General features: G+C 54.6%; 2 protein-coding genes across 3 annotated transcripts; both read left to right on the top strand.

Annotated features, from left to right (window-relative positions):
• The first annotated feature begins 814 nt into the window (after positions 1 to 814).
• STT3A (STT3 oligosaccharyltransferase complex catalytic subunit A) lies at positions 815 to 9,681 on the top strand. 2 transcript variants are annotated; one of them, XM_084301423.1, is made up of 19 exons: positions 815 to 860; positions 1,295 to 1,367; positions 1,642 to 1,765; positions 2,053 to 2,113; positions 2,970 to 3,091; positions 3,533 to 3,678; positions 3,869 to 3,959; positions 4,627 to 4,733; positions 5,148 to 5,312; positions 6,127 to 6,307; positions 6,877 to 7,032; positions 7,213 to 7,304; positions 8,062 to 8,217; positions 8,349 to 8,537; positions 8,612 to 8,728; positions 8,803 to 8,905; positions 8,995 to 9,183; positions 9,260 to 9,375; positions 9,461 to 9,681. In XM_084301423.1, exons 3-19 carry the CDS (start codon positions 1,678 to 1,680, stop codon positions 9,497 to 9,499), a joined length of 2,118 nt encoding a protein of 705 aa, XP_084157549.1. In that variant the 5' UTR covers positions 815 to 860; positions 1,295 to 1,367; positions 1,642 to 1,677; the 3' UTR covers positions 9,500 to 9,681. The 2 variants fall into 2 exon arrangements, with proteins under 2 accessions (XP_084157549.1, XP_084157550.1); XM_084301424.1 differs by lacking the exon at positions 1,295 to 1,367 and having other exon boundaries at positions 819 to 860.
• Positions 9,682 to 10,605: 924 nt separating this feature from the next.
• CHEK1 (checkpoint kinase 1) lies at positions 10,606 to 14,638 on the top strand. Its single transcript, XM_084301652.1, has 11 exons — positions 10,606 to 10,738; positions 10,855 to 10,919; positions 10,988 to 11,057; positions 11,126 to 11,314; positions 12,132 to 12,236; positions 12,314 to 12,409; positions 12,480 to 12,588; positions 12,911 to 13,088; positions 13,940 to 14,071; positions 14,147 to 14,248; positions 14,473 to 14,638. Exons 1-11 carry the CDS (start codon positions 10,630 to 10,632, stop codon positions 14,566 to 14,568), a joined length of 1,251 nt encoding a protein of 416 aa, XP_084157778.1. The 5' UTR covers positions 10,606 to 10,629; the 3' UTR covers positions 14,569 to 14,638.
• Positions 14,639 to 24,833: the final 10,195 nt, after the last annotated feature.

Below are 24,833 nucleotides of genomic sequence, written 5' to 3'. Positions count from 1 at the left end.
GGAGCCAAGTCCAGTTGGAGGCCAGTCACTAGTGGCGTCCCCCAGGGCTCGGTGCTGGGGCCGGTCCTCTTTAATATCTTCATCGATGATCTGGACGAGGGCATTGAGTGCACCCTCAGTAAGTTTGCAGATGACACCAAGTTAGGTGCGTGTGTCGATCTGCTTGAGGGTAGGAAGGCTCTGCAGGAGGATCTGGATAGGCTGCAACCGATGGGCTGAGGTCAACTGCATGAAGTTCAACAAGGCCAAGTGCCGGGTCCTGCACCTGGGGCGCAATAACCCCAAGCAGAGCTACAGGCTGGGAGAGGAATGGTTGGAGAGCTGCTAGGCATAGAAGGACCTGGGAGTGATGGTTGATAGTCGGCTGAATATGAGCCAGCAGTGTGCTCAGGTGGCCAAGAAGGCCAACGGCATCCTGGCTTGTGTCAGAAGCGGTGTGGCCAGCAGGGTCCGCAACCCGAGTACCGGCCCCCCCCCCCCCCCCCGGCTCTGTGCCATCGGGCCCGGCCCCGCCCGCCCCACGCCTCCCCCACGTGGCGGCACCCACGTGGCGCCCGCTTCCGCATCCGGCCACGTGACCCGGCGCGCCCCGCCCTAGTGCTCCCCGAGCCGGGACGGACACGTCACTGCTCGCGCTCTCCCGCCCCCGCCGGCTCCGCGCTCCGCCAATCGGAACGCCCCGGCCGCGGCTCGCCCTTCGCCCTCCGCCGCGCGCCCCGCCTCCCAGCCAATAAGCGGCGGCGCCGCTTGAGTGGCGTCCGGGCGAGCCAATGGCGGGACGACGGGGCGGGGGGGGCGCGGGGGGGGGAGGGCTGCGCGGGGCGGATGGCCGGGGCGGCGGGGCCCAGCGCGGCGCCAGGGTGAGGGCCGCGGGCGGGGGCGGCGGGGCCGGGAGGGGCCGGGGGGGCGGCTCCGGGGCTGGGGGCTCCCGGCTCGCAGTGGGGGCGGCCCGCGGGGCGCTGCTGCCGGGCCGGGCTCGTTACCGGGAGCGGCCTCCCCGCCCCGCACAGCACAGCCCGGCCTGGGGCCCGGGGCCCGGGGCCGCGGGGATCCCCCCCCAGGGAGGGCAGAGCGGCGGCCCCAGCACCCGGGGTGAGCAGCGACCTGGCGGGGGTGGGCGGGAGCCGCGAGAGAAGAGCACGAAAAACGGGAAAAAAACGGGAAAACAGCGAGGAGGAAGCGCCGGGGGGTGCCCGGGGGGAGCCTGTGCGTCCCGTACGGCTCAGCCGGGGAGGGTCGGGCGCTGCGGCTTCTGCTGCTGGAAGCTGACCCCGGGGCGCTGCTCTGTGCGCAGGTGAAGGAGCACAGCCCCAGGGGAGGCCCGGTCCCGGAGAAGAGAGAACGGCCTCAGCGGAGGCTCGGGGCAGGTGAGGAGCGGCTGCCCCGGGAGCTGAGGGGGGGAATGAAGGGCAGGGCGCTGCGGCACTGGAGATGGCTCTGGAGTGGGAGAAGGGTGCGAGGAGGAAGGGCAGGAATCAGGGCAGGAGGCACGGCTCAGTTCAAGTTCCTGGCGTGGTTAAAGGGAGCTGGCAGCCCGCAGCAGGAGCAGGGCGTTGAGGGCCTGGTTTTGTGAAACTTCTGGAGTTGTGCTGGGGCCGCAGACTGGCTCGGTCTTTAATTGCCTCCCTTGCTCTTGTCCAGGTGTTCACGCGTCCTCTCTCTGCCTTTAATGTGACAATGACCAAGTTGGGGTTTCTCCGGCTCTCCTATGAGAAGCAAGACACTCTGCTGAAGCTCCTCATCCTGTCGATGGCAGCAGTGCTGTGTGAGTCTGCATCCGGGCACATGGGGTGGCTGCTGGGACTCTGGGGTGGAACTGCCCCGTTCCTCCTTCTGTTCTTTCATAGGTCATCAAGCTCCCGTCTGTCTTTAAAGCGCGACTTCAGTGAACGTTGTGATTCTTTTAGTATCTGTTCTTTGAAAACCGCATCTTTCCAATGACCAATTTAAGACAGAAACAATTTTCATCCAGCAACAAAGTGGATAAATCTAGTGTAACTCCGGCCCTGCAAATGCTGAAGATTCATTCTGTCTTTTTTTCTGTGTTTGCAGCTTTTTCCACAAGGCTTTTTTCTGTCTTAAGATTTGAAAGTGTCATCCATGAGTTTGACCCGTAAGTGTCTTCTCTCTCATTCCACGGGGCCTGCTGGGTTTTTCTCTTACAGAGCACGTGAATGTTGAGTGCTGTTTGCTGGTGTCAGTTTGCTCCCCTTTGGGGATGGAGGATTTGTTCAGTACAAACATTTTAGTTTTCCAGTCCCAAAATTCACTTCTCAGGTCCCAGCACTCTTTCTGGAGCCTGGATCTAAGTCAGGGTGATCACCCAACACTGCTTTAATGCTGGGCTGGGGATGTTCTCTACCTGAACCTGAAGGGAGGGCTCCTAGTACCACCTGCATTGCTGTCCCAGGGTTGTTGCCGATTAAATCAGAAGCCAGGGACCTTTGCAAAATGACTTTTAAACTTGCTAGGACCAAAGGTGATACCCTGCAGCAGAGGGGAAATTGAGTAAAATTATTGTGCCCACACTGATGGATGGAGGATCCCCTGTGGCCCTGCTCTTTCTGATGGTGTCTCAGTGTGACTAAAACAAAGGCGTGTGGCAAAGTGCAGTTGCCTGGAGGCAAAGAGGCTTCCATCTGCCCAGAGAATGCGTGGCCAGCCCTCAGAGCGCTCTCTTACCCATAGACTTCAGAGAAGGCTGCCCAAACACGTGGCTTGCTGCAGAAACACCAGGTGCATGGGCAGCATTCACCACCAACGGCACGCACAGCGGTTTCCTCTCCACGTTAATTGATCAGGAGTTTCTCTTATAACTTGCTAACTGCTGGGCATGCAGTGTGGCCTGCCGAAGCTGCCCCGCTTCCTGAATGCTCCTTAAGAACTGAGATTGTAACGTGAGGCGCTGTGAGCAGTCAGCACACCAGTGTCTGGGTGCGGAGGTGCTCAGTGCTTCTTGCTGTTAACAGGTATTTTAACTACCGCACGACCCGATTCCTGGCAGAGGAGGGCTTCTATAAATTCCACAACTGGTTTGATGACCGAGCATGGTACCCCTTGGGCAGGATTATTGGTGGAACCATTTATCCAGGTAAGCCAGCAGGCTTCTGCTAAAACATACCTCGTGCAATGCAGAGTTGTCAGGGTGCGCATTTGGGAGTGGCGTTTAGAGTATGTGGAGCAGAGCGGTGCCTGGAGCTGCTCTGTGCAGGGAGCAGCACATCAGACTGCTCCGCTCACCCGCTAGCAGCAAAATGCAATTCTGATCGCAGCGAGGCAGAGCTTCCATGGTTCAGAAGCAGTTGGGTGGTGTCATGCTCCACTTAAATGCATCTGGGTTTCATTCAGAGCACCATCTGGGAGAGGAGGGCAGTTTGGGGTTGCCCTTCATCAAGGTGCACCAGGCAGCAGCTCCTTTCTGCTCTGTCCCTTCAAAACTTCTGTTGGCCCTGCTCGAATGGCAACCGAACGGCCCCTGGTGCTGCCAGCCAGCCAGAAGAGCTCTGCTGACGGTGTCGTGTCTGTCCCACAGGCCTGATGATCACATCGGCGGCCATCTACCACGTGCTGCACTTCTTCCACATCACCATCGACATCCGGAATGTCTGTGTGTTCCTGGCACCCCTCTTCTCCTCCTTCACCACCATAGTGACTTACCACCTCACCAAAGAACTCAAGGTATGGGGAAGATCTGGGTATGCTGTGTGCCTTTTTGCTAGCTGTTGTAGAGAAGACTGTTGCTCAGAGCTGACAACTCCTGGAAAATGGAAGGTCTATTTTGAACTTTCATTTCTTCGAGACATGTCTGTGTGTAGATAATCAGAGCCTTAAAGGCTGATGGCTTTTCTACCCTCTGTCTGTTTCCCAGGATGCCGGCGCAGGACTCCTTGCTGCTGCCATGATCGCAGTTGTGCCTGGATACATCTCTCGATCCGTGGCTGGATCCTACGATAATGAAGGTGAGGTTGTGGCAGCCAGAGCAGGGAAACCTTTAACGGCTGTTCTGTGCTGGGAGCTGCTGGTAGAGGTGCTGCAGCATGTGACAAGGAACCATGCCAGACCTGTGATGTGCTAACCAAACTGCACTGCTCTGAGATGGGTGGCTGTTCTGGTTGAGAAGAGGGAGAGTGTTTCCACGCCCAGTTCCCCAAATATCCTTGTTTGCAAGTCAAAAAGAGTTTTGCCACCTCCACAAACTGCTTAGCATTAGAGCTGTTCAGCAGCTCCCCCAGGCTTTTGTCTGTGTTCCGGCAATGATTTTGGGACTGGCAGAGGCAGCAATCTTGTTGCTAAAATCCAGGTCCCTCTCCACTAGCTGAGCTATTAGGGACCACATAAGGAGTTAGTGTGTTCAGGTCATCTGGTATAGATGGAAGAGGCCACATAAGCTGTTACCTAGATTAAGACACAAATGTCACTGTGTTTCAATCTAGAAACCGGATACTGAAACCATTTTCCTTGGCTCTTTGTGCAAGGTGCTGTTCCACCTTCTGGTGAAACAGCAAAAAGATTTTTTTTTTTAATGTGATTGAGTGTTCTGGTGTGCCCCAGGGATTAAATGACAATTAAATGACATTTCAAGGCAGATGTAAGCTTGCTTTGACCTTGCCACATTTTTCCACCCAGGTATCGCCATATTCTGTATGCTGCTAACTTACTACATGTGGATCAAAGCTGTAAAAACTGGCTCTATCTATTGGGCAGCGATGTGTGCTCTTGCCTATTTCTACATGGTGAGTCTTCCTTTTCATGGCACCAAGGTATTTCTGACTCCAAGGGGACTGCTCTTGGTATGGGGACTGAAAGTATACAGCATGCAGTTCTTGTGTCTGTGCATTCAGGGAACTAAACCTCTGTATGGGACTTAGTGTGAAAATGAAACAAACGCTGTCTTCGTTAACTTCCACTCACCAAAACTGAATGCCACAGCATTTTTTGTGCAAGGTTTTATTAATAGCATTGAAAAATCTGGGCTTCTGACAGCTGTGACTGTTAACAGTGTCTTCCTTGGGGAGAGTGGATCTCAGGGTTACTGCCAAGTGAAAATCCTGCGTGTGACCCCAGGAAAATCAAACGTGCTCTGTTTGAGCCCTGCCGTGCAGTGTGTTCAGCCCTGGAACTTGCTTTTTCTTTGTTTCTCTTGCCAGGTCTCCTCATGGGGTGGCTACGTCTTTCTGATTAACCTGATCCCCTTGCACGTTCTTGTGCTGATGCTGACCGGACGCTTCTCCCACAGGATATACGTAGCCTACTGCACTGTCTACTGCTTGGGAACGATCCTCTCTATGCAGATCTCCTTTGTTGGCTTTCAGGTGGGGAATAGAAAGATTTGGAGATACAAGGATGGTTGTAGTTCTGTGGGTTGTAGCAGAACAACTGTGAATTGACATCTGTTTTCTCTTCTTGCCTTTGCCATGGAGTTTGTAAGTGGGTAAGACAGACTTTCTAAGTCTAGGCGCTGTTACACAGGCTTGTTGTAACAAACAGCAACATCGGCAGTGACCAGCTTTTGGTGGTGCCTGCCTGCCTTTGAAACGCAGCCTTTCTTCAGAGTGAGAAGAACATGGCTGTACTGCTATTGTTGATTTAGGGCAGGTTGTAAGGCTGGATGACTTTCAAAGTGATAAGCTGCTAATAACCTTCCTGGCACTGGCTGGCGTTCATGAAAAAGTTTCCATTTTCAGTGCAGGGACTGCTCACGCCAGCATGCATCTTAATACAGCAGGAAAAATGCGTGCTCTTTCTGAACAGTCGTCTCCATTTTCAAGAAAACCAGTTTAAAGTACTGCCTGTTGTTCACCTTTACCAACCTGGCATGTGGAATCCAGTTTTTTTGGGGCTTAAAAAATTAAACATGAGGAGAGGTTACAAGCATGAGGTTAGGCTTTCAGTTATTTTTTCATGTGAATTCCTATATGGGAATTAAAGCTGACATAAGAAAGTGACTTGCACCAGATGTGCTGTTCACTGTCTATGGGAAGGGGATGGCTTCCTATGACTTAAGCAGTGATTTTGCTGAGAAGTGATTTGTTTAAATATTAAAAGAAAAAAAAAAGAAAGCTGGTATCGGGTGCGACTCAGCTGTCATTCTGCGTAGTATCTGATTGTGCTCTCCCCTGCCTGCAGCCTGTCCTCTCCTCGGAGCACATGGCTGCCCTTGGTGTCTTTGGCTTGTGTCAGATCCATGCCTTTGTAGACTACCTTCGCAGCAAGCTGAACCCGCAGCAGTTTGAAATCCTCTTCAGGAGCGTCATCTCCCTGGTTGGCTTTGTCCTCCTCACCATCGGGGCTGTGCTGATGCTGACAGGTAGCCTGAGATCCCTGGCAAGGCCTGGCTCGTGGTGATGATGAACACATTTCACTGCTGGCTTTACCTCCTTTTGATTCTTTTATGAGTGTGCAATCTGTTGGTCATGATTTTGCATTGTTTGTTTGCACTGTGGTTTCAGTGCCTGCAAGCTCTTCTCTAATGTGGAAGATGGGACTTGCCCCAGTTTGTTCATTAGCAAGAAAATATTTAGAATGCAGCCGTAAGATCTGGGCGTTGGGTGGTGCGAGATACAGAGAAACCTGCCGTGACTCAGACCTCACTGGGGATGCTGAGTTGATGCTTCAGAAGCTGAATGCTGATCTGTAGTAATGGATGCTACAAGGTGTTGGTTGGATGAGGGAGAAGTCTTTTCAGGATAAAATTGCACTTTATTTCTTTTTTAAAAGAAGAGTTTCGACAGAGGTGACAGAGGAACAGTTTTTTAATGGAGGTGTTAAATGAGAATTGCTCATTCAGCTTTGCACATGCTTCCCTTAGGAGAGAATGTATAGGCATTGCTGGCTGTGCTGCGCTGGGATTGATCGTGACTTTGTCCTCTTTGCTAGGGAAAATCTCTCCATGGACGGGACGTTTCTACTCCCTGCTGGATCCTTCCTATGCAAAGAACAACATTCCCATCATCGCCTCTGTCTCGGAGCACCAGCCCACCACTTGGTCCTCCTATTACTTTGACCTACAACTCCTCGTTTTCATGTTCCCAGGTGAGCCCAGTGCTGCTGTGGTCAGACCCTCAGGCATGCCCCAGGTTTATTAAATCGCTGTACAAAGCCGTGTGGAGCAGAAGCAGGTCATGGTGTGCTGCCTGCCTCTGCCAGCTGGGTTTTGTTTCAGGCAGCAGATTGCTGAGGCGAATCTTACCTATTTCTCTTTTCTCTTTGCAGTTGGTCTCTATTACTGCTTCAGTAACCTCTCAGATGCCCGCATTTTTATCATCATGTACGGTGTGACCAGCATGTACTTCTCTGCTGTAATGGTGAGGGCTGCTGCCTGCGGAGTGTCAGTATCTGCTGTCACGGGTGTGACCAGGGCAAGAGCAGGATGATGAGATGGTCTTAATGGAGTTGGCTTTTTTTTTTTTTTTTTTTTTTTTTTTGAATTTGTTGGTAATGTCTGTTCCTCCCTGAGCCAGCTGAAACTTTCATGAGGCTTTTCTCCCTTCCCTAAAGCTGGTTTATGTACTCCTCTGTGCAGTGAGAGAATATGACGTTGCAAAACTTACTGTTTTGGGCATTAATGCGTGTCCTTTTGAGCACTGCGGTCTGCGACTGGCTCTTGGGAGGAGTGGATGAATGCTTTTCCTGGTCTCCCATAGCTGACTTGCAAAACCAAACAAATTCTCCAGGTGTCCAGGCAGGACTGAAGACAAACGGCTGATTATGAGCCCGTTATCACTCTTGCCAAGCCCTTAATATAAGTTGATTTCTGTGTGTGGAGGCATCTGTTAATTCCTGGCTCCACATAATAATCCTAAAGATTGCCCACGGCTGTTAAATTGAGGTCATTTCTGCATGTTGGCTGACTTTGAGGACTTCAGAAAACCTCCCTTGCAGAAGTTCGTGTCCTCCAGTGTGTGTCCTCTAAAAAAAATCACCCATGGGTTTCTCTCAGGGCTGCAGTTACTGCAGAATTTGCGGTGCAGGATGAGGGACTGCATGTAATTTCCCTGTTACTCTGCTTTCTGCCCAGCTTTCCTCTCCGACAGGTGTTGACTGTCCTGCTGTTGCCCGTAGGTGCGTCTGATGCTGGTGCTGGCCCCAGTGATGTGCATCCTTTCCGGCATCGGGGTTTCTCAGGTGCTGTCCACATACATGAAGAACTTGGACATCAGCCGACCAGACAAGAAGAGCAAAAAGCAGCAAGACTCCACTTACCCCATCAAAAATGAAGTGAGTGTTGGGCCAGCTCGTGACGGGGAGAACTGTGGGGAAGAGGAAAGTGGCCACTGATCCTGGTGGGGATGAGTACCAGAGGCTGATGGCCTCTTTCCTGGGGTGCTGATGCCAATTTGCTCTACAAGGTTGCCAGCGGCATGATCCTGGTCATGGCTTTCTTCCTCATCACCTACACCTTCCACTCGACCTGGGTGACCAGTGAGGCCTATTCTTCGCCATCCATCGTGCTGTCTGCCCGTGGCGGGGATGGCAGCAGGATCATCTTTGACGACTTCAGAGAGGCTTATTACTGGCTGCGCCACAACACGCCAGAGGTAACCACGCGTCAGCCTCGGTGAGTGGCAGCACCTGCTGAGGCACTGATGGCATGCGTGGTGTTTGGGTGCAGGATGCCAAGGTGATGTCCTGGTGGGACTACGGCTACCAGATCACCGCCATGGCCAACCGAACCATCCTGGTGGACAACAACACCTGGAACAACACGCACATCTCCCGCGTTGGTCAGGTAGGTGCTTGCCCTGTGTCTGCCCGCCGCCCCAGGGGCTCCACGTGGTGCAACAGCCGCTGTGTCCCCTTCAGGCAATGGCATCGACAGAGGAGAAAGCCTACGAGATCATGAGGGAGCTGGATGTCAGCTATGTGCTGGTGATATTTGGTGGCCTCACTGGGTACTCCTCCGACGGTAAGGTCCCGCAGCGCCCTCCCCCTCCCGAGTGCCTTGTTGGCTTCTGACCCCCTAATGTGTCCCCCAACCCCCCAATTGCCTTGCAGACATCAACAAGTTCCTGTGGATGGTGCGCATCGGTGGCAGCACGGACACGGGCAGACACATCAAGGAGCACGACTACTACACCCCCACGGGGGAGTTCCGGGTTGACCGAGAGGGCTCCCCGGTGCTACTCAACTGCCTGATGTACAAGATGTGCTACTACCGCTTCGGGCAGGTCTACACTGAGGCCAGTAAGTTCCCGGTGCCGCCGCCATGCCCCAAAGGCCTGAGGGATGTGGTGGGATAGTGCTGCCTCTTGTCTTGCAGAGCGGCCGCCGGGCTACGACCGGGTGAGGAACGCTGAGATCGGGAACAAGGACTTTGAGCTGGACGTGCTGGAGGAGGCGTACACCACAGAGCACTGGCTGGTCCGAATATACAAAGTATGGAGGTGGAACGAGCCCGGGTTTGGGACAAGGCGGAATTCCACCCCGGCGCGCCCACAGCTGAGCCTTTCTTTTCTTGCAGGTGAAGGATTTGGATAACCGCGGCTTGTCCAGGACGTAGAGCCGCCACTGCCCGAGCCAACCACCGCACTGACCCAGCCTTTGCCTGTGAAGCAGAAATACTTTTGATTTTCTGTTTTTTTGGGGGTTGTCTTTTTTTTTTTTTTTTTCTTTTTATACCGTTCATACGCGCAGGAGGAGCCAGGCCGGCGCTGCCCCGCGTGCCCGGCTGGGATTTTTATACTCACCGAATCAGGAGGAACGGCTTCGCCAGGGCTGATTAAAGGGGAATTACAGAAAAACGACCAAAACGTTGTTTTTGCCTTTTTTTTTTTTCCCCAACTCTGCTCCCGTTCAGAGGGCGGGGCCGGGGGGAACGCGGGGGCGGTTTTGCCGTTCCCTGGCATTTCGCGGGAAAATTGGGGGGGGGGGGGGCGGGGCCGGGGGCGGGGCGAGAGCGCTGCGCGCGCAGGGCGGGGCGGGGCCAGGGGCGCCGGCGGGAACGGGGCGCGCGGCGGGGCCGGGCCGGGGCCCATGGCGGGGCCGGTGCCGTTCGTGGAGGACTGGGACCTGGTGCAGACGCTGGGCGAAGGCGCCTACGGGGAGTGAGTGCGGCCGGGCCGGGCTGGGGGGGTTGTGGCACACCGCGGCGGGGCCCTCGCACGCCCCCTGCTCGCCCTCCGTGTCCCCGGCCTGCTCCGTGCACGCCTGCCTCTTGCCCTGCCTGCTGCGAGGCTGTTGCGTGTTCATTGCGTGCCCTCTCCGTGCCCGTGCCCTGCCTGCTGCAGGGCTGTTGCATGCCCCCTGCACACCTGCTGCATGCCTTGTCGCATGCATTCTGCATGCTCGCTGTGTGCCCACTGCTTGCCCGTTGCAAGATTGCTGCGTGCCCTTTGCCTGCCAGCTGCATGTTCACCGTGTGCCTGTTGCTTGGCTGCTTGTGCGTGCATTGCCTGTTACCTGCCTGCTGCCTGCCACTTGTGGCTGCATTGCACACACCCACTGCACACCCATTGTGCACTCTCCTTGTACCCCTTGCACGCTGCTCTGCGCCCACCCCTGACTCCCACCCTCAGGGTGCAGCTGGCGGTGAATCGCCGCACTGAGGAAGCTGTGGCTGTCAAAATTGTGGACATGAAGCGGGCAGCTGACTGCCCAGAGAACATCAAGAAGGAGATCTGTATCAACAAGATGCTCAACCATGAGAACGTTGTCAAGTTCTACGGGCACCGGCGGGAGGGTGCCACACAGTATCTCTTCCTCGAGTACTGCAGTGGCGGTGAGCTCTTCGACCGCATCGGTATGCTGTGTGCTCCGAAACACATCTGCATGTTTTTAAAGCCTTGTGTTAAAAAACCTTTCCCTTGTGCAGCTGGGAATTGCAGTTCCAATCCCCATGGTGTTGCTTTCCTGCAGAGCCAGATATCGGGATGCCAGAGCCGGAGGCGCAGCGCTTCTTCCAGCAGCTGATCGCCGGTGTGGTGAGTGTGGTGCTGGCGGCGGCAGCAGCAACATCCCTGCCTCGTCTGACCCTGCTCCCCTTCCCCAGGTCTACCTGCACAGCATGGGCATCACCCACCGGGACCTGAAGCCAGAGAACCTGCTCCTGGACGAACGAGGTGCATGCCAGGGGCAGCCTGGTGCCCCCCGCTTGTCTGCCTTTAACCAATTTTTTCTTTTTTCCCAGACAACCTGAAAATCTCCGATTTTGGCCTGGCCACCGTCTTCAAGCATAACGGCCGTGAGCGGCTGCTGAACAAGATGTGCGGCACCCTGCCCTACGTGGCCCCTGAGCTGCTGCGTCGCCCCGAGTTCAGGGCTGAGCCTGTGGACGTGTGGGCGTGCGGTGTGGTGCTGACAGCGATGCTGGCCGGAGGTGGGCACGTGAGACCCACAGAGGGTGCAGGGAGTGGTGGGAGGCAGTGGGGATGTGGGAAGTGCAGAAGGAGGCAAACGAAATGCATGGGGGGGGACGGGACGCGTGGTGGTGTGTGCGGTGCATAGAGGAGACGTACAGAATGCACTGAGGGACATGTGAGATGCAGAAGGAGGATGTGTGAGATGTGTCAGGGGAGGCATGGAATGCACAGGGGCATCCATGAGATGCTTAGGGTGAAACAGGAGATGTGTGTGGGGATGCAAGTGGCGGGGCGTACAAGGTGGAGGAAATGCAGAGGGGAAGGAGACGAAGTGCCTGGAGAGAGGTGGCCACAGAGGAGAGCTGAGAACTGCTTGATGCCAGTGCTGCAGCCCAGCGCTGCCGTCTGCATGGGGCAATTCTCAGCTTTTTGGTGCACCTGCAGCCATCCCTGGCTGATGGGTGGCCGCGCTGCACTCACCCCAAAGTCTTGTGAGAAGCAAAAGCTGCTTAGCAGCACCCGCTGCATGGAGCAGAGCAGCGATGCCTTGTGCAGCTGATCACTGTGGTGTCATATCTGGTGCTGTACCAGGCTTTTGCACACCACAGGGCTTTTGCACACTGGAACACCTTTCTTTGTGCTCTGTGCGCTTCTGCATGTCACACCCTTTTAAAAACACACTGGAAATACAGCGTTTATTAATGCTCCCTTGCAAAAGCCCTTTGTGCAAATCCCACTTGGCTGTGGCCTTCCCTCGCTTCTCCCCTTTGGATTCTGCCCCGCACTGGCCAGGGCCGTGCTGCCCTAACGCAGCGGGGTCTGCCCTGCCGGCAGAGCTGCCCTGGGATCAGCCCAGCGACAGCTGCCAGGAGTACAGCGACTGGAAGGAGAGGAAGACCTACCTCCCGCCCTGGAGGAAGATCGACTCGGCACCCTTAGGTAGGCAGCTAGCAGGCAGCAGGGCCCAGCACCCGGTGCCACACAGCATTTTGCTATTTCTGCCCCATTTCCCTCAGCTTTGCTGCACAAGATCCTGACAGAGAGCCCGACGGCAAGGATCACCATCCCCGACATCAAGAAGGACCGGTGGTACTGCAAGCCCCTGAAGAAGGGTAAGGGGCATGGGGAAAACATGCTTTCCACCCCAAATCGGGACACATGATTGGATTTCTCCTCTGGCAGGTGTCAAGCGTGCTCGTGTGTCCTCGGGCGGTGTCACCGACTCGCCTGGCGCCTTCTCCAAGCATGTCCGTTCCGACATGGACTTCTCACCAGTGAAGGGCGTGCTCGGGTGAGCGAGCTTGCAAATGCATGTGTAGTTGCACACGTCACCTCCTTGCAACGCGTGCACCCTTGTGCAAGCAGGAGCTTTTCTTGCATGCCTTGTAACTCTGTTAAGCAGGAGGTGTTGTGGTGGAAACCAGCCTAGTGCATGCGTGAACCCCTACTTACCCTGCTTGTGCATGCACAATCAGAGACAGTCCTACATCCTACAATATAAATTGCACCTGTTGGTGCTGTTCCCATAGTTGAGTGTTGTCCCCTTTGTGATCTTGGCGCCACTGTTTGTGATAGTTATAGGCACTGACGTGCCATCTCTGCTTGTGTTTCAGTGAGGACAAGGCAAGCTACTCCACATCACAGCCTGAGCCTGGCACCGGCGTGGCGCTCTGGGACAGCGGGACGGGCAGCATCGACAAGCTCGTGCAGGGCATCAGCTTCTCACAGCCTGCCTGCCCCGAGCACATGCTGGTCAACAGCCAGCTCCTCGGCACCCCGGGCTCCTCGCAGGTGCTGCTGTTGGGACACGTCTTCACAGTATTTACAATATCGGGATGCAAGTTTGCAATCTTTGGGATACAGCTTTGCAGGATTTATAGGTGCAACTTTGCAGCACTGGGGATGCTGCTTTGCAATATTTATCATTTCAGGATGCACCTTTGCAGTATTTTGAGGAGCAGCTTTGAAGTATTTATGGTATTGGGATGCAACTTTGCAGTGTATGGTGTGCAGCTTTGCAGCATTTGGTACTAAGGTGCTGCTTTGCAATTCTGGAGGTGCAGCTTTTCCATATTTATTATCTCAGGGTGCACCTTTGCAGTATTTACAGTATCAGCATTCTGCTTTGCAATACTGGGGGTGTCGCTTTTCAACATTTATATTGCCAGGATGCAGCTTTGTAGTACTGAGAGGTACAGCTTTGCAGCATATATATATATCAGTTTGCTGCATTTGTAATAATTGGGATGTAACGTTGCAGAATTTATAGTACTGTGGAGCAAATTTTCAACACTGGGGGGTGCAGGTTTGCATTCTTTAAAGTATTTGGGCTGCAACGTAGCAGTATTCAGGATTGCACTTTGCGGTATTTACTGTACCAGGATGCAACTCGCCATGTTTGCCATGAGGGGGTGCAGCTTGCCAATATTTCCCATATAAAGATGCAACTTTGCTGCGTTTGTGCACTTTTGGGGATGCACCAGCTTGCAGCCAGGCAGCAAGGCCGGGGTTTGGGGCGGGTGGAAGTGGGGAGCGTGAGCGCAGGAGTACAGCTTGGTGGCGTTCCCGTTGGGACGCAGCCCAGTGGTACTCGGGGTGCTGCCTGGCAGCCCCCATAACACCGGGATGTGCTGTGCCCACAGAGCCCGTGGCAGCGGTTGGTGAAGAGGATGACACGCTTCTTCACCAAGCTGGACGCCGATGGCTCCTACCGCAGCCTGAAGGAGGTCTGTGAGAAGATGGGCTACGGCTGGAAGAGGAGCTGCACCAACCAGGTGGGGATGGGGCCATGGAGGGACAGGGGCCTTTGCCAGCCCCCCCGATGGCTCCCCCTTCACTGTCGCCTGCAGGTCACCATCTCCACCACGGACAGGAGGAACAACAAGCTCATCTTCAAGGTGAACCTGGTTGAAATGGAGAGCAAGATTCTGGTGGATTTCCGCCTCTCCAAGGTGGGTGCTGGTGGTGGGTGCGAGGTGGGTCCACAGCGGGTGCATGGCAGGTACAAGGGAAGTGCAAAGCAGTGCAAGGAGGTGCACAGAGAGTGCAAGGTGGGTGCAAGGTGTCGCACAGTGGGTGCAAGGTGGTACATGGTGGGTGCAAGGTGGTGCCTGGGGGTGTGAAGTGTGGTGCACAGTGGGTGCAAGGCACCGAGCCACTGTCTCTCCCTGTGCAGGGTGATGGGCTGGAGTTCAAGCGGCATTTCCTGAAAATCAAAGGCAAGCTCAGCGACATTGTCAGCACCCAGAAAGTGTGGGCGCCTGTGACCTGAGCCCCATCTGCCTCTTCCTCCTCCTCCTCCTCCTCCTCCTTGCCCCAAGGGGCTTCTGCGGGGCCACCCAGCACCCACACGCCAGGGCCCATGCTGTGAGCATCTTGGGGACGGTGCCCGCAGGACACAGCACAGCTCTGTGCCGGCCGCAGCTTTTAAAGGTTCAATAAAGCCTGGGGATCAAACAGCAACTCCTCTGGCTGCGAGCGGCTGCGCTCCTTGGAAAGGATTTAGGAAAGATTGGCCAAAATCGCAGTGCTTTTGCATTTGGGCTGCGAGGCAGTGGGCACCCAGAACGGCTCCTCTTGGCTGGGTGAGTGCAAGGGGGAGCCAGACCCTGCCAAGGGGTCTGGATCCGTGTGAGTGCGATGGGTCCTGTCCAGCCACAATTAGCATGGGGTGCTGGGGGGTCCCTAAATTGCAAGGTGGGGCTTGTCTGTACAGCCCCGCGTTTAATCCATGCAGGTCCCTGGCTCTGGCAGAGTGCAGGGAAATGGGTTCAATAAAAACCAACAATGGGATCACTTGTTACCCCTGTCCCTGAGAGTTGCAGCCAAAATCCTCTCTGGGGTCGGGGGCTGTTTTGCACCGCCACTCTGCAAGCTTGGCTCTTGGTGCAGTATATTCCATCTTTTTGGGGGTGGTTGGGGTGCAACATTGCCTTTTGGGGATGGTTTGGAGGAATCTCAGCCCCATGCAAACAGCAGGGAGGCAGAGGAAGGAGATGTTTCCCTATAGTAAGAAAAGCTGCTTTTGCATGTCTTCTACCCTCCAGAAAAAGCCCTTCCCTTGCAGGTTAAGGTCTCACGGGACCTGCAGGTCCCTCTCCATGTGCTCTCCTCATCCAGGCACCGATCTGATTGAAAATCACCCCAAAAAATGCCGGGGGTGGGGTTGTGTGCTCAGGCTGGCTCGAGCTGCTCACAGCATTGCCCCATCAGCATTTTTTCAGCATCCTGTGACGCAGGGCTTTGCTTTAAATCGGCGATTAATGCGCTCAAGATGTCTGTGTACACCCACCCTCCTCATCTGGCACCAAGTGGCTTCCTGGTGGAGCACAGGCTCATTCACTCTGAAACCTACTGACAGCACAGTGGTGCTCAGCCAGCACGCCTGGTCAGGGATCTTCACAGAGCTGAGTCGCCCTAAAGCAGCCCGTTAATGGACCCCCAAAAATCTTGGGGCTGGGGGCTCAGGGCTGACACCTCCCCCCCAACACCACCTTTTCTCAGGGCAGCAGCTGCCACGTTTTCCAGCCTCACTAATTGCTTTTCAGCGGGGTTAACGAGCTGAGAGCTGCCAGGGGTCCTTAGCGCTGGAGCGAGAGAAAGACTGGAGATTAACCCCTGGGGAACTCCCCTCTCTCCCCCCTGTCAAAAAAAAGAAAAAAAAAAAAAAAGAGCACACCCCAAAAAACCCATCCCAAGATGTCTCCACACACCACAATTTATCCCCCAAACCCAGCAGCTGCCTTGGCTTCAGTTACTGGGGTGGAAAAAGCTCTCTTCACTTGTTTCTTCCCCCCCCCTTTTTTTTTAGTACCCCCTGTCCTGGCCCCAGACCTTTTTATTTTTTTCGGTGGGAACCCCCCCCTTTGGCAGAGCAATTAGTGAGGACTTTTGGGGATTTTTAATTGCATATTTATATTGCAGCCGGGAGCGAGACCCCGGCAGCGGGCGAGGGGGAAGCAGGAAGACGCCGCCTCCGACCTTGTTTGCTTTTCAGCTGGGATTAAGCACTTTTAATTGTCCCAGAGATCACAGATTGCAGCCGGGGGGAATAATTAGGCTGAATACAGGGTTTTCTGGTTCACTCCCCCCGGGCTCCCTGGAGGGCTTGGCAGGGGTTTGTATTTGGGGGGGGGGAGGGAAAGAAGCTTTGGGAGTGCCCTGGGAATAAGGTTTTTGGGGGGCTGGGACAGACACAACTCATTGCACAAGTGGGAAGTTTGTCCCCTTTGAGGGAAGAAGTTTGGCTTCTTTTTTTTTTTGGGGGGGGGGGGGGGGGGGAAATGTTTAGTCTTCTTCCCTCTTCCCCCCATGCATTTTTCACCCATTACTTGACGCTGTTTTGGCTATAAACAGGTCGTTTCGGGGGTCACAGGGCACCTCTCACCTGCAGAGCTCATGGGGCTGTGGGGCGGTGCTGCTGAGCTGGGGGCGCGCAGTGCTCGCGCTCCACCTTGCTCCTGCACGGTACACAGGTCCATCCTCACGAGGGTTATTTTCGGTGCCGATTGTTCCCTCACTCCTGGGATGTTTGGCTTAATTTTCCTGCTGTTATCCCTCTGCTTTCCCCAGTAGGCCACGGGAAGGGAAGCACAGCCAAAGCGCGGCGATGAAGCCCTGCGGGGGCTGTGGCTGCGGGCAGGTGCCTCCACCCGCGGCGTCCCGGTGGCTCCTCACCGGCGTCACCCTCATGCAGCCCAGGGCACTGCGAGCCCTGCTCCTTTGGCCCAGCCCCGTGCTGTTCCCCTCGTGCCATCCTCCTGCCCTGCTCCTCAGCACTGGCATGGTTTTGGGGGCATCCCACAGGTTTGAGCCCCATGCGCTGGGCATTGAGGTGGGCGATGCAGGGGGTGAGTGCCCCATTTACAAACGCAAAACCCTGGGGGCTGCCATGGCAAGGGTGGTGCGCCAGGCGGGTTGCCCCGTGCCAGAAGCCCCCTGAAAGCGTCCATTGTGCGGGGCCGGCGGCGGTGGCTTGCTCAGGAGCGAGGGGCCGGGGACAAGGCGCTCTCAGAGAGGCACCGGAGCGTGCAAAATGCCTTAAACCAACATTATCGCCAGCGCGGGCGGCGCAGCTCAGCAGGGGCAGCTCCTGCGGCCGCTCATCACAAATTCATGGCACCCCAGCGCCTCTCCCCGCAGGAGCCCGCACCGGGGTGCAAACCCCAACCGCAGCCCCTGAGGCAGCGCATGCACCACGTGCCCGTCCCTTCCTGGCTTTTTTCTGTCCCTCATTTTGCACAAAGACACTGGATGAAGGCACCTTTTCCATGCGATAAGTGGGAAGGTGGGGTTTTCCCGCGGCCCTTCGCTGCGGTTCAGCACCTCCCCACTAATTCTGGGGAAGGAAATGTTAAACAGGCTGAAGTGCTGCTTGTTTGGGCTGGGTAAGCGCCGGCTGCCACAGTTTACTTTGCTGTCAGGAGCCCCGAGTGCCTGTAAAGCAGACGGCGGCCACAGCGCATCCCGCAGCGGGGCTGCTCTGACCTCCCTGCGGGGTCCTGGCTGGGGGCTGGAGGATGCAGGATTTGGGATGTAGATGCAGGATTTAGGACAGGGTGGAGCATTTAGGTTGCAGATGCAGGACACAGGATGTGGGATGGATGATGCAGGATTTAGGATGTAGATGCAGGACATGGGATAGAGGATTTAAAATGGAGATGCAAGATCCTAGAGGTATATTACAAGATGCAGGTTAGGGGATGCAGAGGTGGGGTTTAGGGTGACATTGGAAGATTCAAGATGGAGACTTCAGGATGCAGGATTTAGGATCCAGATGCAGGACGTAGGATTTAGAATGTGAATGCAGGATTTAGGTTGTGGGCACAGGATCACAGATGTGGGATGCAGGACATGGAAACAGAATACATGATGGGGAATGTAGAAGTGGGATTTAGGATGCAGATGTGGGATGGAGGGTTCAGGATACAGGATTTAGGATGCAGACAGGACACAGGATGTGGAAAGTAAGGTTTACATGCAGATACAGAATTTAGAATGCGGGATGGAGGATTTACGATGCAGGTGCAGGATAGGGGACCCTGCAGAATTGGGATTTTGGGTGCAGATGTGGGTTGGAGGAGATGGGATGTAGGATTAAGGGTGCAGGTGTGAGACATGGAATTTAGGATACAGATGTAGGTCATGGGATGCAGAAGCAGAATTTGGGGTGCAGATAGGGGATGCAGGACAGGTGACATGGGAAATAGGATGCGGATGGAGGATGTACAAGGCACAGAACGTGGGAGGCAGAAGCAGGATTTAGGGTGTGGAAGCAGGGTGTAGGACACAGGATGCAGGAGCAGGAGTGGAAAACAGAATGCAGATGCAGGATGCCAAGTGCAGGACTTAGGACAGGGGATGCGGAAGCAAGACTGAGGATTCAGATGTGGCACGTAGATGCAGGACAGGGATGCTCTGTCCCCAGAGCACCAGAGCACAGACCCAGGCATGCATGGGGACCTCGCAAGGCAGATGTAAATTCCCAAGGAAACATCACTGCTTTCAGGCCACGTGCCTGGCCCGTACAGGGATTTCACCGCTCGTCCCCCATCTGGGCAGCAGAGCCTGGCCAGTGCGGCCACATCTGTCTGCCAGATGTGATGGGGCGGTGATTCACAGGGGGGACTGAGCCCCTGCGGACAGGGAAATCTCCACACCGCGCTCGTGCTGGGTTGGGAACGCGGCACTCCCACTGCACGCCTGCTCGAGGGCTGGGATGGGGCCACGGGAGCTGCCCTGCGTGGCCAGAGAGGGTAGGGGGCAGGATGTGGATGCGGGATTTTGGGGTGCAGGATGCAGGTTGCTGGGTACGAGATGTAGATATGGGAGCAGGTGCAGGGCAGGCAGGCAGACACAGGACATGGGATGCAGGGGGCAGATGTAGGATTTTGGATGCAGGATGAAGATGAGGGGTGTGAGTTCAGGAGGCAGGGTGCAGCCTCCTGATGTGGGATATATTTACAGGGTGCAGACATGGGATGCAGGGTGCAAATGTAGGGTGTAGGGTGCAGATCCAGGATGCAAGAATAGGATGCGTGGAGCAGATTGCTCCATGGGGGTGCAAGCTGTGGGGTGCAGGGCAGAGGTGTGGGAGGCAGCTGCAGATGAGGATGCACAGGTTTGGGCAGGTGGGAATGTCAGAAGTATTTCCTCTCCTGTTTTTAGGGCTAAATTTGGAATTTTCCTGTTAACATCAGCCTTTTGGGGACTGGAAATCCAACAGGTTTGCTTCCTGTAGACGTGCTTCTATTTTCTGAGCTGCCCCCACCAGCTGCGTGTCTCGGGGACCACTGGCTCTGAAAAGCTGCAACATCTCCCAAGGGAGACAGGCTGCTCTCCCCTTGGCAGCAAATACATGTAGTAAGCTAGGCAAAAATAAAGATGAAGCAATTCCATCCAAAAACACCCAAATCCAGCATTTTCCTTTTTAAAGCACTTGCTCCTTGCTTTCTCTTCAGCGCTCCCCGCCACAGAGGTGCCCGAGGGATTGGACTGAGGCTCAGGCTATGGTTTCACGCTTGCAAAACCATTGCAGGTGTCAAAAAGCACCCAGCATCGTGTCCTGCTCTACAACACAGCGCCAGCCATGTTAATAAAAGCAAAAATGCAGGGGAGCCCGTGTGGGGAAAGCAGCTCAGGAGCCTCCTGCACAAACCTCCAAGTTTTGCTGGTTGCAATCTTCTACAAGCAGCCGAGAGGGTTTTGTGGGATAAAAGCTGGAATCCCCCAGTATCAGGGGGAGTCAGCACTGCTGTGGTACCCCCACATCCAGGGGCAGGAGAAGCAGGAAAGAGAAAGCACTTGAAATAGGTGAAAACCTCCCAAACACGCAGGCTGAGGTCATTTTTTGGCGAGGAAGTCGACTCGCTCGAAGTGCCTCCAGGTCTGGTTTAATATCAGCAGAAACATTCTTGGGCAGGGTGGGGAGAAAGTGCTCTCACCCCAAAGCAGCCTGAAACACCCCCCCAGGAAACATCCAGTGCTTGCGGCCACTTTGCAACCCCTGGCCAGTACCCGAATGCATCATGACGAAAGCTGAGACTGGTGGCAAAACAGCAACAAATAGCACAAAACCAGCACAGAAACAGGCAAAATGCCCCCTCAGGGGGCGGGGCTCAAGCTTGAAGTGTCTTTCAAGGGGTGTTTGGTCCCCGCTGGGATGCTCTGCCTGCACATTTTCTGGGGATGGGGAGGAAAGCAAGGCCAAAGATTTGGCAGGGAAAATGTATTTTTTTTTCCCCATTGCCCTGCAGGGTTTTCTCTCTTTCCTTTGCTCCCTCCTCAATCTAGCATTTTCTTGCTGGTTTTACCAGGCTGTGGGGCTCAAAAATATCTTTGGTCCCCCCCAGCTGAGGGGACCCGCAGCCAAGGACCCACAGCACAACAGCATCCTGGGGCTGTGGCGCACAGGGCAGCAGAGCAGAAGGGGCACAAAGCCACTAAAATAATTGCATCTGCCGTGCTCTGCTGGGAGAGCTGAGCAGCTTGGGGCTTGCCGCTGCCTTGCCGCGAGCCCTCAGCCACCCTGCAAAGCTGTTTTGGCTTTTCCAGTGATTTAGCACATTAGGAGGGTTATGGTTAGGCTGTGTTTATTTTGCTAAACCTCACAAACCCATAATAGAGCTGGGGAGGGGGAAGGAGGCAGCGGGAGATGCACTGAACGTTTAGAAAAAAAGAAAGAAAGAAAGAAAAAAGGAAAAAAAAAAGAAAGCTCCAGCTGAAGAGGGAAAATGAGGTTGGGATTGCATCTGCAGAGCAGCTGCAGACAGGGATGTCCTGAAATAAAGGTGGGAAAAAAATGCAGAGGCAAATGAGAGGGGATAAGGAGCATTTTGAGGGATTTCTGTGAGGGAGGAAGCAGTGGGGCAATGCTCTGGCCAGGGAAGGGGATTTCTTCTCCGTGCTCTTACATTCCTCCCGTCAGCAGTATTTACACGACAGCACCAGGAGAAATCCCAGGTCGGGTGGACTGCAGCAAGGCAAAGGCGTGCAGCTACCGCTCACTGGGCCACTGCCCCACAGCCTATTTTGTTTGATGTCTGCAGTGCACGGGGATTTTTGCAGCCTGTTTGCACTGCACAGAGATGTTTGCAATGTGCAGCGATGTTTATAGCCTGCAAGGTTGTTTGCACCATGCAGGGATGCTTGCAACACGTGGAGATACTTGCAGTACTTGAGGATATTTGCAGCATGCTGGGGACATTCGTGCAGACAGGGATGTTGGTGGTGCATGGGGATATTTGTGGCTCACCCAGATGTTTGCAACCTGTGGGGATGCTTGCAGTGCATGGAGGTGTTTGCAGTGCACAGGGATGTTTGCATCATCCAGGGGTGTTTGAGGCATGCAGGCACATTCACAGCACTTTGCAGAACCCAGAGACACCATCAGCAGCTTTTCAGCCTTGCCCCCACACTGTGCCTCAGCTTTCCCCTTCCCGAGACCAAGCAGAGGCCATAGGAACCAGTGCCAGCTGCACCATTGCTTTCCAGCCATTTATCCCCCCGCTCAATCCTCCTGCCAGCACCCCAAAAATGCCTTTTTGCAAGGCAGGTTGGTGCAAAGCCCAGCCAGCAGGTGAGGACTGCCAGCAGCAGGGAGATGTGTGATGGAATTTGTTTTGTGAAGTGGCAAAAAGGGCACAGGGCCCGTTCTCTCTGGCCACATCTTCCTGGTGGGTGATGGGGCTCAGCCTCCCTTTCTCGCCTTTGCAGCACTTGGAGAGGTTGCTCTGCTCACCAGATGTGATAAGAAAAGGTTTGGCTGAGGCTTGAAAAGGAAAAAAAAAAAAAAAAAAAAAAAAAGCAAAAGCAGAGCAAATTCCTTGGCAAATCAAAGTGCAGTGCATGCGGAGTGAGCACAGAGCCTCACATGGAAGCATCCGTCTTGATAAGGGGCAATGCGGCTGCAGGGAGGAGGAGGAGGAGGAGGTGGAAGAGGAGGCAGTGAAACCACCCCTTGGAACCAGCAGCTGCAGCTTGGTTTTGCAATCAAAATGCCCATCCTAGTGCAACCCAGGGTCTGCCTCAGTTTCTCCACCCTGTACATGCACTGCAGGGGGGGAAGGGGTTAAAGCTGAGCGGGTAAAACGCCTTGGAGGGGTTAAATGGGGCGATTTTCTGCCGGGTTTTATCCAAAACATATGTTTTCGCCACTATTCGAGTTATCTGGGATATTTCCTGCGTGTTTGCTCCTATGGCAACCGGCCCAGCATGAAAGACCTATTTACTGGGCCCTGGGATAAGGCACGGCCATATGTTGTCAATTTGGAAGGCGCTCCTTCCCCTCTGCCTGTCTCCAGCCCCTCCTGCGGCACAGCCCTTCACGGGGCGCCTGGAGCCGGGGATGGGCGCCGCGGGCAAGGTGAGATGGTGGCTGGGGCTGGGGGGTGGCTGGGGAACCTGGGGGACGTGGAGATGGGCTCCAACATTGCGCTGAAGTTCTTCAGGAGCTAGGGGTGGAGAAGAGCAACCTGCAACATTGATTTGAGGTCCTTCAGGAGGTGGAGATGGAGAGGAGATACCTTCAACATCAGTCTGAGGTCTGTCAAGGAGATAGGGGTGGAGATGAACAACCTACATGGTTGGCTTGAGGTCTATCTGAGAGACCAGGCTGAAGACAGAGCTGGGGCCAAGGTATCTACAACACAGTTCTGGGGTCCAACCAGGACATGGGGTTAGAGACAGGGTTGGAGATAAGCTACCTGCAATGTCAGTCCGAGGGATGAGGCTGAATGATGAGGCACGGATGAGGCAGGGATGGGGCTGAAACCAGGAGCAGGAACAAGCCACCTGCCTAGGTTTGAGGTCCACCCAGGAACAAAGGTTTGGAGCAGGAGTGGAGACAAGCTCCCCACGTCGCTCTGAGGCTCATCCAGATGATGAAGCTGGAGACGTGACCAGGAAGAAGCTAGCTGCAGCGCCGGCCTGAGGTCCATCCAGGAGACATGGCTGGAGACAACCCACCTGCAGTGTCCTTCTCAAGTCCCTCCAGGAATCAGGCTTGGAGATCTCCTACTGCAAGTCTCAGCCCAGTCCCGGGTTCCAGGGCATGGGGCAGGAGTGTGCCGTGGGGGCAGCAGAGACCCTTTGGCATCCCCAGAGCCAGCCATGGGCATGCAGTGAGGTCTGTCCCCCAGCAAGGCCAAGCTCCTTGTGGGTGCAGCCCCAGTGCCCCAAGAAAGCCAGCACTGCTTTGGGGCCGTTCTTTGCTCCTTCCTGGCAGCAGCAACCTGGGGGTCTCACTCCTCATCACCAAAACCACGGGGGCCATGGGGTCAGGATGAAGGAGATAACATGGAAATGAGGAAATGGGGAAAAAAAAAGCATTGTCACCTCATGCTGCCGTGGCCAAAACCTAAACTGGTGGGAGAAGGGATTAGGCAAATCCCCAGGACCCAGCAAGCTGTGGTATTGGACCAGCAGTTGGCACATGGCCTCTGTCCCAGGGTGCCAACCCTCCTCTCCCCCAAGTTCTGGTGCAAGCCGAATTCCTGCGAATTCATTTCTTTTGTCTCAAAATAGCAAAAAAAAAAAAAAAAAAAAAAAAAAGATTTTATGGCTGCAGTACCCAGCACCAGAGCAGCTCTATGAGATAAACAGCCAAAATGCAGAGAAACTGAGCAAAGTGTTTTTCCATCTACTAAAATAGCTGTAAAAAAAATCAAGGTGAAAAAAAAAATATATATATATTTATTTTTTTTCTAATACCCAAGTGCTCTTATTGCTTGCTGCAGGGAGAGCCCGTTCTCTTGCTGCCTTTTTGCCTTTTACCCTGCTGGGTGAAGCAGCTCAGCATCACAAAGCACAAAGCCCTGACCCCCTGCAGTGAAACCAAAGCAAAATTCACACCCAGAGGAGCTGAGGGATGTGCAGAAAAAGCCCCAAAAATGCACAGGGGTGACCCACAGCATCCGTCAGCAAGGGCAAGGTGATGGCTTTCACCCTCAGTGGCTGCAGCTGGGCAGGACCAGACATAGCACAGGACAGGGGATTTTGGGAGTGATTCACTCCCTCATTGGTATTTCTGATGAAAAAGCACAAACAGAACATTTTTTTTCCTCCCCCATGTTCTGCAGGAGTGACCCTTTCTCGTGAAGCCTCCTTCCCACCAGCCGCTCAGCGTTGCCTTCCCATATTTCTTTTTAAGACACACACACACACACACACAAAAATAAAAAAAAGGCTTTCAGCCAAAATAAACCTTCTCTATGAAAATAGAGAAGTGTTTGGGTCAAAAAGCCACTTTTCTCTGGGGGAAAAAAAAAAAAAAAAAGGAAAATAAAAAGAAAAAATACCAAGAAAACCACCTAACCCCTTAAGTGAATGGTTGGCAAAGCTCATGGGGAGGTGTGATATTCTTTGTGGAGCCAACTGATAGAGTGGGGGGAAGGATGGAGGGAAAAGAGTGAATCCCCACAAAAATAGCACAGATGAGACCCATTTCTGTTAGTGAGCAGAAAACCTGAGGGAGAGGAGGAGCCACCACCTGCGGAGGGGACGTTGGAAGGCCCAAAGCCAGGAGCTGGGGGCGTACTT

The sequence above is a fragment of the Netta rufina genome (genome assembly GCF_964035555.1).
Source record: "Netta rufina genome assembly, chromosome: 25".
Taxonomy (NCBI): domain Eukaryota; kingdom Metazoa; phylum Chordata; class Aves; order Anseriformes; family Anatidae; genus Netta; species Netta rufina.
Note: the sequence above shows the minus strand (reverse complement) of the source record. Positions and strands in the feature narration are given on the sequence as shown.

What these genes read in the sequence shown, in the direction of transcription:
- STT3A (XM_084301423.1), top strand. Translation starts at nt 1,678, where the DNA reads ATGACCAAGTTGGGGTTTCTCCGGCTCTCCTATGAGAAGCAAGACACT. An exon ending in CCTCGTTTTCATGTTCCCAG is followed by an intron (nt 7,033 to 7,212) that starts GTGAGCCCAGTG and finishes TTCTCTTTGCAG; the next exon opens with TTGGTCTCTATTACTGCTTC. An exon ending in GGCTGGTCCGAATATACAAA is followed by an intron (nt 9,376 to 9,460) that starts GTATGGAGGTGG and finishes CTTTTCTTGCAG; the next exon opens with GTGAAGGATTTGGATAACCG.
- CHEK1 (XM_084301652.1), top strand. Translation starts at nt 10,630, where the DNA reads ATGCTCAACCATGAGAACGTTGTCAAGTTCTACGGGCACCGGCGGGAG. An exon ending in CCTGCTCCTGGACGAACGAG is followed by an intron (nt 11,058 to 11,125) that starts GTGCATGCCAGG and finishes CTTTTTTCCCAG; the next exon opens with ACAACCTGAAAATCTCCGAT. An exon ending in GCACCCCGGGCTCCTCGCAG is followed by an intron (nt 13,089 to 13,939) that starts GTGCTGCTGTTG and finishes CTGTGCCCACAG; the next exon opens with AGCCCGTGGCAGCGGTTGGT.